The sequence below is a fragment of the Lactuca serriola genome, chromosome 7 (assembly GCF_051521515.1).
Source record: "Lactuca serriola cultivar US96UC23 chromosome 7, Lser_US96UC23_V15, whole genome shotgun sequence".
NCBI lineage: Eukaryota > Viridiplantae > Streptophyta > Magnoliopsida > Asterales > Asteraceae > Lactuca > Lactuca serriola.
In genome coordinates, this window is record NC_136414.1 from 74,294,680 (window position 1) to 74,303,894 (window position 9,215).

General features: G+C 39.7%; 1 protein-coding gene across 1 annotated transcript; it reads left to right on the plus strand.

The window, feature by feature from the left end:
* Positions 1-5,958: 5,958 nt before the first annotated feature.
* Positions 5,959-9,013, plus strand: LOC145063174 (receptor-like protein EIX1). Its single transcript, XM_079010758.1, has 2 exons — positions 5,959-6,056; positions 6,203-9,013. The coding sequence occupies exon 2, from the start codon at positions 6,229-6,231 to the stop codon at positions 8,908-8,910; it is 2,682 nt and encodes an 893-aa protein (XP_078866884.1). The 5' UTR covers positions 5,959-6,056; positions 6,203-6,228; the 3' UTR covers positions 8,911-9,013.
* The last annotated feature ends 202 nt before the right edge of the window (positions 9,014-9,215 follow it).

Genomic DNA, 9,215 nt, shown 5'->3' on the forward strand with positions numbered 1-9,215 from the left:
TGCGTTTTACTTCCAGGTTTTGGAAGAGATTCCATGACGAGTTGGGCACTCGTCTGCATTTCAGCACCGCCTTTCACCCGCAGACAGATGGACAGAGTGAGCGGACCATCCAGACTTTGGAGGACATGTTGCGGGCGTGTGTTCTGGATTTCGGTGGTAGCTGGGATACCTATCTTCCTTTGGCCGAGTTCTCCTACAACAACAGCTATCACGCGAGTATTGACCGCCCTCCCTTTGAGATGTTGTACGGACGGAGGTGTAGGACCCTGATATGCTGGGGTGAGGTTGGCCAGAGGGTTATGGGAAGCACCGAAGTGGTGCTCAAGACGACTGAGAGGATACAGCAGGTCCGGAGCAGGCTTCAGACTGCTCAGAGTCGACAGAAAAGTTATGCCGACAAGCGTCGATCCGATTTAGAGTTCCAGGTCGGGGATATGGTCCTCCTGAAGGTGTCACCGTGGAAAGGCGTCATCCGATTCAGGAAGCGGGGCAAGTTGGGCCCGCGATTCATCGGACCGTTCAGGGTCTTAGCCCGGGTGGGCAAGGTAGCATATAGGCTGGATCTGCCAGCCGAGCTTAGCCAGATCCACAGCACTTTCCATGTTTCGCAGTTGCGGAAGTGCCTAGTGGACGATTCTGCAGTAGTACCTTTGGAGGATATTCAGGTTGATGACAGCCTGAACTACATCGAGCGCCCAGTCGCAATCCTCGACAGGAAGTCGAAGGATTTAAGGAACAAGAGGGTGGAGCTAGTGAAGGTGCAATGGTGGCACCGCAAGGGTTCAGAGTGGACTTGGGAGCCGGTAGACGAGATGATGGAGCACTACCCCGAGCTGTTTCAGGATCGGGCAGCAGACTTCGAGGACGAAGTCTAAAATAAGTGGGGGAGATTTGTAGCACCTGGTTTCCGGTATGTGAATTTTATTTGAGCATTGCCCTAATTTAGCCTTAGACTCGGCGAGTCATAGGGTCCGACTCGCCGAGTAGGGACGAGACTCAGGACGCGTTTTAAGTAGGCGACTCGACGAGTCCATATCCTGGACTCGGCGAGTCACCGCTGCGGGATGAAACCCTAAGTTTCAAGGGTTTGCACCCTATTTAAACTCTCATTCTGTCCCAACTCGTCCCCATTCACCCCCAGAACTCCCCCTACATCGTTTTCCCTTGTTTCCTTGAGAGTTTGAGGTGTTCTTGGTGTGTTCTTGAAGGTTTTGAAGAGTAAGAGGAGTAGATCAAGAAGAGGAGAAGGAGATCAGCCATCCTTGTGTCATTTCAACATTTCCCTTGAGGTATAACCCGTTTTCCCCTTGATTCTATGCTTAAAATTTCATTTGGGTCCTTCTTGGTCAATTCCCCAAGTTTGCATGTTCATTATATGTTGTAATAAGGCGTTTGGCCTTTGGATCTATGTAAGATTGAGCTCCAGGAGCTCAGATCTGTTAGCTTTTTGGTCTCATAAGGCTTGTTAGCCCTAGATCTACCATTTTGAGACATTTTGAGCCTTATAATCCATATTGGTGAATATCCACACGTAAAGTTGGAAACTTTACGTGTGATTCGTGTCCTAGAAGTCCAGATCTATGAATGGCATGGTCTGGAACCGAGCAAATCGGTATATTTAAGGAGTGCATGGCGACGACTCGGCGAGTCGCATAGGTGACTCGGCGAGTCTGGTCGCGAGTCACCGAATTGGTCCCTTCTTCATGTGTCGAGTTGAGCCTTGAGTCACAGGGGGTGACTCGGTGAGTTAGGAGCTGAACTCACCCATGTTAGGACTCGGCGAGTCAATGCCCTGACTCGGCGAGTCCAAGGCAATCTTCATAGCTCAAGAACAGACTCGGCGAGTTGTTCATACAACTCGGCGAGTCTTAGCATAAAGTGTTCATCGGATGAAGATGAACTCGACGAGTTGTTCATACAACTCGGCGAGTAGGATGAAGGTGTTGAATGGCAGTTAGAAGGTGAACTCGTCGAGTCATAGCCCGACTCGACGAGTAGAACCAGGGACCCAGGGCATTGGTTTGCTAGGGACTCGGCGAGTGGTGATCCACTCGGCGAGTCGGGTCACCTGAAAGTTGACTCCAGCTTTGGCTTAGAGTTAATCCAGGGGTAAAATGGTCATTTTACCTAAAGGTCAGTTAGCGGTGTTTGATTGAGTATGTCGTGGAAATTGCAGCCGGAGGACTCCCGGAGCAGCAGCAGTCAGTCGGTTCCCGATCAGTTCAGCAGCTACTTTGAGGTGAGTTACCTTCCAGTAGCGGTGGGTCTAAGGCCTCAATGCCGACCCACCAGTAGGAGTTGTATGATAGATGATTGTCTTTGTGATATCATCTAAGTTCGTTAGTACCTGACATGTTATATGATAGCTTGATATGCTGTATGTGATAGTAGTAGAGTTTGATTGTTCGGACCGAAGGGTAGTCAGACACCCCAGATACGTCTGACAGTATGTGACGATATGTATGCATGCTGGCTTGTTATGTTATATGTGATAGTAGTAGTAGAGGTGAAATAGTCCCCGAGGATCGGTTGTTAGGACCGATGGGTAGTCAGCACCCCAGAATGGCTTGACACGGGTAAGACGGCACCCCAGAATGGCCGTATGGGTAGGTCGGCACCCCAGAATGGCCGTACCGGGTAGTCAGGCACCCCAGAATAGCCTGGCAGTATATGTGTTGTGTGTTTGTATGGTATGCGGTACGTTGGGGGAACTCACTAAGCTTTGTGCTTATGTTTACGGTTTTGTTTTCAGGTATCTCTGCATCGAAGGGGAAGGAGCCGGCGCGGTAGCGGCACGTCATACACACATTCTTCGGTTTCCGCATTTATGAGATTTACTGGGATTGTACTCTGATATTTTGATAGGATGTACGGTTTGGCTTTTGAGAACGTGGTTGCAATGTGTTATGGTGTGAACAAACAATGTTTCTTTTATTTCGACAATGTTTTTATTATTAATGTTTTTCTAAAGTAATAAAAAAAAAAAAAAAAAAAATGGGTCGTTACACTCCTTTATTGGTTCGTTTTTTTCGTTTGTTACTTTCTTGCACATTTTCATTTTTTTATAAACGAGATCTTCATCATCATGGATGACGACACAAGGGGTTTCCTCAACAAATGTATCATCCTCTCGAAGACAAGATTATATTGCAAAAATTTATTAAATACTATGCTCAGAGAAACCATAAAAATCCTTTTTGTAACCGGTCAATTGGTTTGCCTAAATCTTTTATTAAATTCTATACTAGATTTGACTACCAAGGACAAAAGCGGTCATGCAAGATAATCAACATGCATGCAGGATCTTTTCATATATACCATATTGGAAAATCTAACAACGAGATCATGACTATTCTAGAAACCACTCTCCTTTAGCAGGGCCGGCCCCAAGATTATGAAGGCCCTATGCAATTCAACAAAATAATGACCCTAAAACATGAAATACCCTAAAATTTAAGCAAAAAGAGTATAATTTTTTGTTTTCTATTGAAACATACATAAACTAAAACTTAATATACAAAAAAATTGCTTCTACATAAAAACAATCATCATTCTCTGAGAAAACTGTAAAAAAATCAGAAATAAAATCAAAGATTTATATTACACTATCAGAAAAGAAAACTTTGATTTTTTCTTCTAATAAAAAACTAGAAATCAAAAAGTTACCTTCTAATTTTTGACATTTCAAAATAATATGAAATTAGAAACTTTTAAGCCTCAAAGAATAATTCAAAGTCAACAAATTGTTGCATCAATGCCTATGAATTCCAGAAAATGTGAACAAGAAAGAATGAAAAAAAACTGATTTACTTCTACATAATATAAGAAATGTATCAGATTGATAAAACAAATTGTATAATACCTTTGTTTATATACACGTCAAGACAGTCTCAAAATCAGAAACTTCCAATATCAAAGTTGGATCGAGAGTGAGGAGATTGTTGCTTCAATCTTGTGGATACAAGAAAACATAAATCAAAAATAATAAAAATACTCCTAAACAACATCAAAAATATACCAAATAGATATAAAAAAATGTATCACACCTTTTGATTTTCGTCCCTAGACACGATCCCAAATTTTGGTTTTAGAAACCTCACTCCCGATTTTAATTTTCTTCAGATTTTCGAAGCTTGGCTCCCTATTTTGATTCACTGGAAAATTAAGAAGAAAAAAGTATGAACTGAAAGCTTCTGATTTTGTGTTTTCTTTCTGATTATCGAGGATTGCGGATTTTTTGGCTGTTTCCTCCTGATTTAAGCAAATAAGAAAATAAGAAATAAGAGGAATAGAATATTGCCAGCCATCGTCAACTAGTTCTTGTCTTCCCTATGCTTAAATTGTAATCATCATCATCGAGAACCAAAATGTCGTTTCCTTTTCCCAAAAATTTAATGATTCTAGCTCATCTGATTTCTAATTCCTGTTGCTTGCGTCGTTTCCTTTCTCATATGATACATCAAAAAATCTAAAAATACCCTAATATAAAATCTGAAAAAAATAGGCCCTATATTTTAGTGGGCCCTATTCATAAGCACTCCTTGAAGACCCATTGGGTCGGCCCTGTCCTTTAGGTATCTATTAGTATTACAATCGGAACTAATAATTAAATTAGGTAATGCAAATGATAAATTATGTGATCCATATTAGGGTTTAGGATTTAGTGTTTGGGTATGTATAAGATTTAGGGTTTAGGAAGTTGTGTGTTTATGGTTTAAGATTTTGGGATGAAGAGTATAATGTCATAAATTGAACAACTTGTAGAAAACCTTGCAATTTTATGACTTTAAACACATTTTTCTTTTAAAAATATTTCTATTAACTAATAAAGCTGGAGGAGATACCACGCCTCTACCCCCTCTATGGCTCTCATTAACTGTATATGACTTGAGAAATTAAATTACCTCCTACCTTTTATGCCAACAAATGTTCCTACCCAATAAAATTATGATAAATGTCATCATTTCATATTTTTTTTTAACTAACTCATTAAGGCTATATTAAAAATATATCATATACAATTAAATTGAATGGTTTTTGTCATAATTTTAGTGGGTAAGAATAATTATAGGCATAAAAGGTAGGAGGTAATTTAATTTCTTATATGGCTTTGAGGTCTTCATCTGATTCGAATGGAATCTATTGAAGTCTACATTAGAGATTAACTTTTGTGTGTGTGTGTGTGTGGGGTGGGGGGGAGGGAGGGAGGGGGATTATATATAGTAGTTGGAAGTGAATCTATGTTCTTTTCTTTGATTCTATGGCCCTAAATCATTCCACAAAACACAAACAATGTGTGGTGGTCATTAAGAATGTTTATTTGGCCCATCTTGACTTCGACGACCTTAGATGGAGTCTTTCTTTGGTTTGTGGGTGCATCAATGTTAATCAGTCATAAATACCAGTAAACCGACCTTAATCTATACGTCACATTAATGGTTGCCTTGAAAGACTGGCAAACTTTTAACCACTTTGTGATGTGAACACACTATACTGATTTGTATTCGAAATAGATCAGTAGATGCCATTAATGAAGCATTTTCTTTTCCTGTTGACATTGCACTACAGATCCTTAGGCTTTTGATGCCTAAAGCTAATAGTTTAGCACACGGTAACAAATATCCCATGTAATTAGATTATTCTTGAACCAAAGTGTACTGATTTTTGTTCCCAATAAAGATAGGCATTTGATTAAACTCAATACACATGATAACGATGGTAGAAGAATTCATGAAACATTGTATTTGGATCGACTCATGCACCCACACCAGTAAGGGGATGACAAATAAAGGGTCCTATAGGGGCAATTAACCATCGTCTTATGGTAAGTCTTCCAGCTAATAAAGTCAGTCGACTACACATATTGGGTCATGATAGTGATGATTCCATTGGAACTTAAGAAACACGACAGGAATTTTACTATATATACATGTAGTAGGTATGGTTTTAAAAAAAAACTATCTAGCTAATGTTTAAGTAAGGATATAATTCATTCGTACAATAGTAAATTCGAGTTTTCCTTCTGACTGTCTCCTCACATCGCTTCTACTCCATAAGTATTCTATCTTCCGATCAGTAACTATACGTTTCTAGTTTCTATTTTTTGTTGCTCTATTCAATACAATGAACTTGAAGTAGACAATTAACATGCGTTGCAAAATCTTTAAGAACATTGATAATATAAATCGATCTTTGTTTGTAGGGGGTATCCATACATACACTTAACTTATGGACGAATGCATCATCAAGGCTGCTTCTGCTTTTTTACTTGGATTGCTGATTTCAGTCTTAAGTAACAGAAACAGTTTTTGTGATGGGAAGTTCGAGGGTTCATGCAGGGAGAGAGAGAAACATGCACTTCTAAAGTTCAAGAGTGATCTAATAGATCCTTCAGGAAGGCTTTCTTCTTGGGGTGTTGATCAGAAGGATTGCTGTGTGTGGGTGGGAGTTACGTGCAACAACTCCACCGGCCATGTTCATGAGCTTCGCTTACAGAATCCAGATGCAGAGAGTGGATGGCTTCCTTACTTTGGCTATGAAAAGTCAGGATTAAGTGGGAAGATAAACCCTTCTCTTCTCGTTTTGAAAAGGTTAAGTCATTTGGACTTGAGCTACAACAATTTCAAAGGACTTCAAATTCCAGATTTTATTAGTTCTCTCACGCATCTACGAGTTCTCGACTTGTCTGAAGCTGGTTTTGGAGGGTTGATTCCTCAACAACTTGGTAACCTTTCTAGTTTAGTATCTCTTCGTCTTAAAGGACGTGATGATTATACAAGCACCTTACGTGTTCAAGATCTTCAATGGCTCTCCAACCTTCGTTTGCTTAAACATCTCGATTTGAGCTTTGTTAATCTTAGCAATGCATCGAATTGGGTAGAGAAGGTGAATATGGTTGGGTCTATTGAAGAATTGTACTTGGCTGGTTGTTATCTTGATTCTCATACTTCGCTTCTTACTAATAATAATTTCACTTCCATTTCTACACTCGATCTTTCTCATAACAATTTCGAACCATCATTACCTCGTTGGATTCTCAGTATCACCACCCTGGATTCACTTTCTTTATCTCAAATTGGTATTTCTGGACCAATCCCATTCGGTCTTAGGAACATGAGCAATCTTCAAAATCTTGACCTCTCTTCAAACCTATTAGATTCTAGTATACCTAAATGGGTAGGAAATTTCTCATCTTTAATTTCGTTAGATTTGTCGAACAACCAGTTGAATGGAAGTCTTCCCGAAAGTCTTGGTCACCTTTCCATGTTAGAAGGCTTGTACATTTCCAGTAATTTTCTTGAAGGAATCGTCTCAGAGGCTCATTTTTCCAATCTCACAAACATGATTTATCTGTATGCATCAGACAATTCATTGTCCATGCACGTGAGTCCAGATTGGAATCCAGTTTTCCAGCTTGAACAAATGGAATTAAGATCTTGGAAACTCGGCCCCAAGTTTCCTAGTTGGATTCGATCTCAAAACAAGCTGTTGGACTTGGACTTATCATGTGGTCAAATAGCCGATAGTGTTCCTTATTGGTTTTGGGAGTTATCATCTCATTTTATGTACTTGAATCTTTCTCATAACCAGCTTCATGGTGAGATACCAAACATAGCACCAACAGTAGGTGCTATTCACTCAGTGATGTACTTGAACTCGAACAAATTCAGTGGTTCATTGCCTTTATTCCCTCCAAACTTACGCGAGTTGGATGTTTCAAGGAATTCAATTTCGGGTAACATCTCAAGATTCTTATGTGACAAACAACCACATGAGTTGAAAATCCTTCACCTAGGAGACAACTTATTCTCAGGGAAAATCGCAAATTGCTGGAACAATTGGCAGCAACTGGAAGTGCTAATGCTTGGAAACAATAACTTCACAGGGAGTATACCGATATCCATTGGACATCTACAACGCTTACGCTCCTTACACCTACGCAACAATAGCTTCACCGGAGTCATCCCTTTGTCTTTGCAGAAATGCAAGAATTTGACTATGATCGATCTTAGCATAAATAATTTTATTGGTAACATACCCACATGGATAGGGAAAATGCTTACCAAAGTTATGGTGTTGATCCTCCGTTCAAACAAGATCAGTAGTGATATACCTCATCAGCTCTGTGAACTTGTCTCCCTTCAAATCTTGGACCTCTCAAACAACAAGTTGACTGGAAAGATTCCGAAATGCATCAACAAGTTGAGTGCAATGACCAGAGTTAAATACTCAAACCACACAGCGATATCCTACGCTTATTATGGTGGAGAGATTGCAATTTTGGAAAACGCGTTTTTGGTCACGAAAGGATTGGAGTTCCAATATGACAGCATCCTTTCTCTGATGACGCTTATCGATCTCTCAAACAATGTTTTGTCAGGAGAGATACCAGAGGAACTAACAAGCTTAAAAGGGTTACGAGCGTTGAATCTATCAAAGAATCATCTGTCAGGAGTGATCCCAAAAAGTATTTCGAACATGGGACTAGTTGAATCACTTGATTTGTCAACCAATCAGCTATCTGGTAAAATTCCTGCAAGCATTGCAAGCTTGAGTTTCTTAAACTACTTCAATGTGTCGTTTAATGAGTTGTCTGGCCAAATTCCGACAAGCACTCAGCTCCAGAGCTTCGATGCTTCTTCATATGTGGGAAATAAGCTATGTGGACCACCATTACAAAATGACTGCATCGAGAATACCATAGAAGCTGATCACCAAGATGACAATGATGATGCAAAGGAATCTGAGAAGTTCTACATATGCATGATAATTGGTTTCGTAGTGGGCTTTTGGGGATTGATTAGTCCGTTGCTCTATAGCTACTCATGGAGACGCACATACTTTAGATTTCTAGATGCTAATTGGTGTCGAGTTTATGTTTATGTTAGGAGATCGTTTAGGTGCTGCTAGATTAATTTCTTTATACATGTATTTATAATATATTGTACTAGTATCAATGTTGTTAAGATCTATATCCTATATAAGATCGTTGTTCGCTTTGCAAAAACATGATCCTAAGATCAAAGCGGGTCGTAAGATCCGACCAAAAGCAGTTTAACGGGTGAAATGTACATTTTCATCTATGAGCTAACCACTAGTGAACAATAAATAGTTTAAGACTTAAAAAAATACATCTTCAATACATCCCTTAACGATAAACAATTCAAAATAAATATTATAGGATACATATAGGATCTATTTAGTTAGCACAAATT

What these genes read in the sequence shown, in the direction of transcription:
- LOC145063174 (XM_079010758.1), top strand. Translation starts at nt 6,229, where the DNA reads ATGGACGAATGCATCATCAAGGCTGCTTCTGCTTTTTTACTTGGATTG.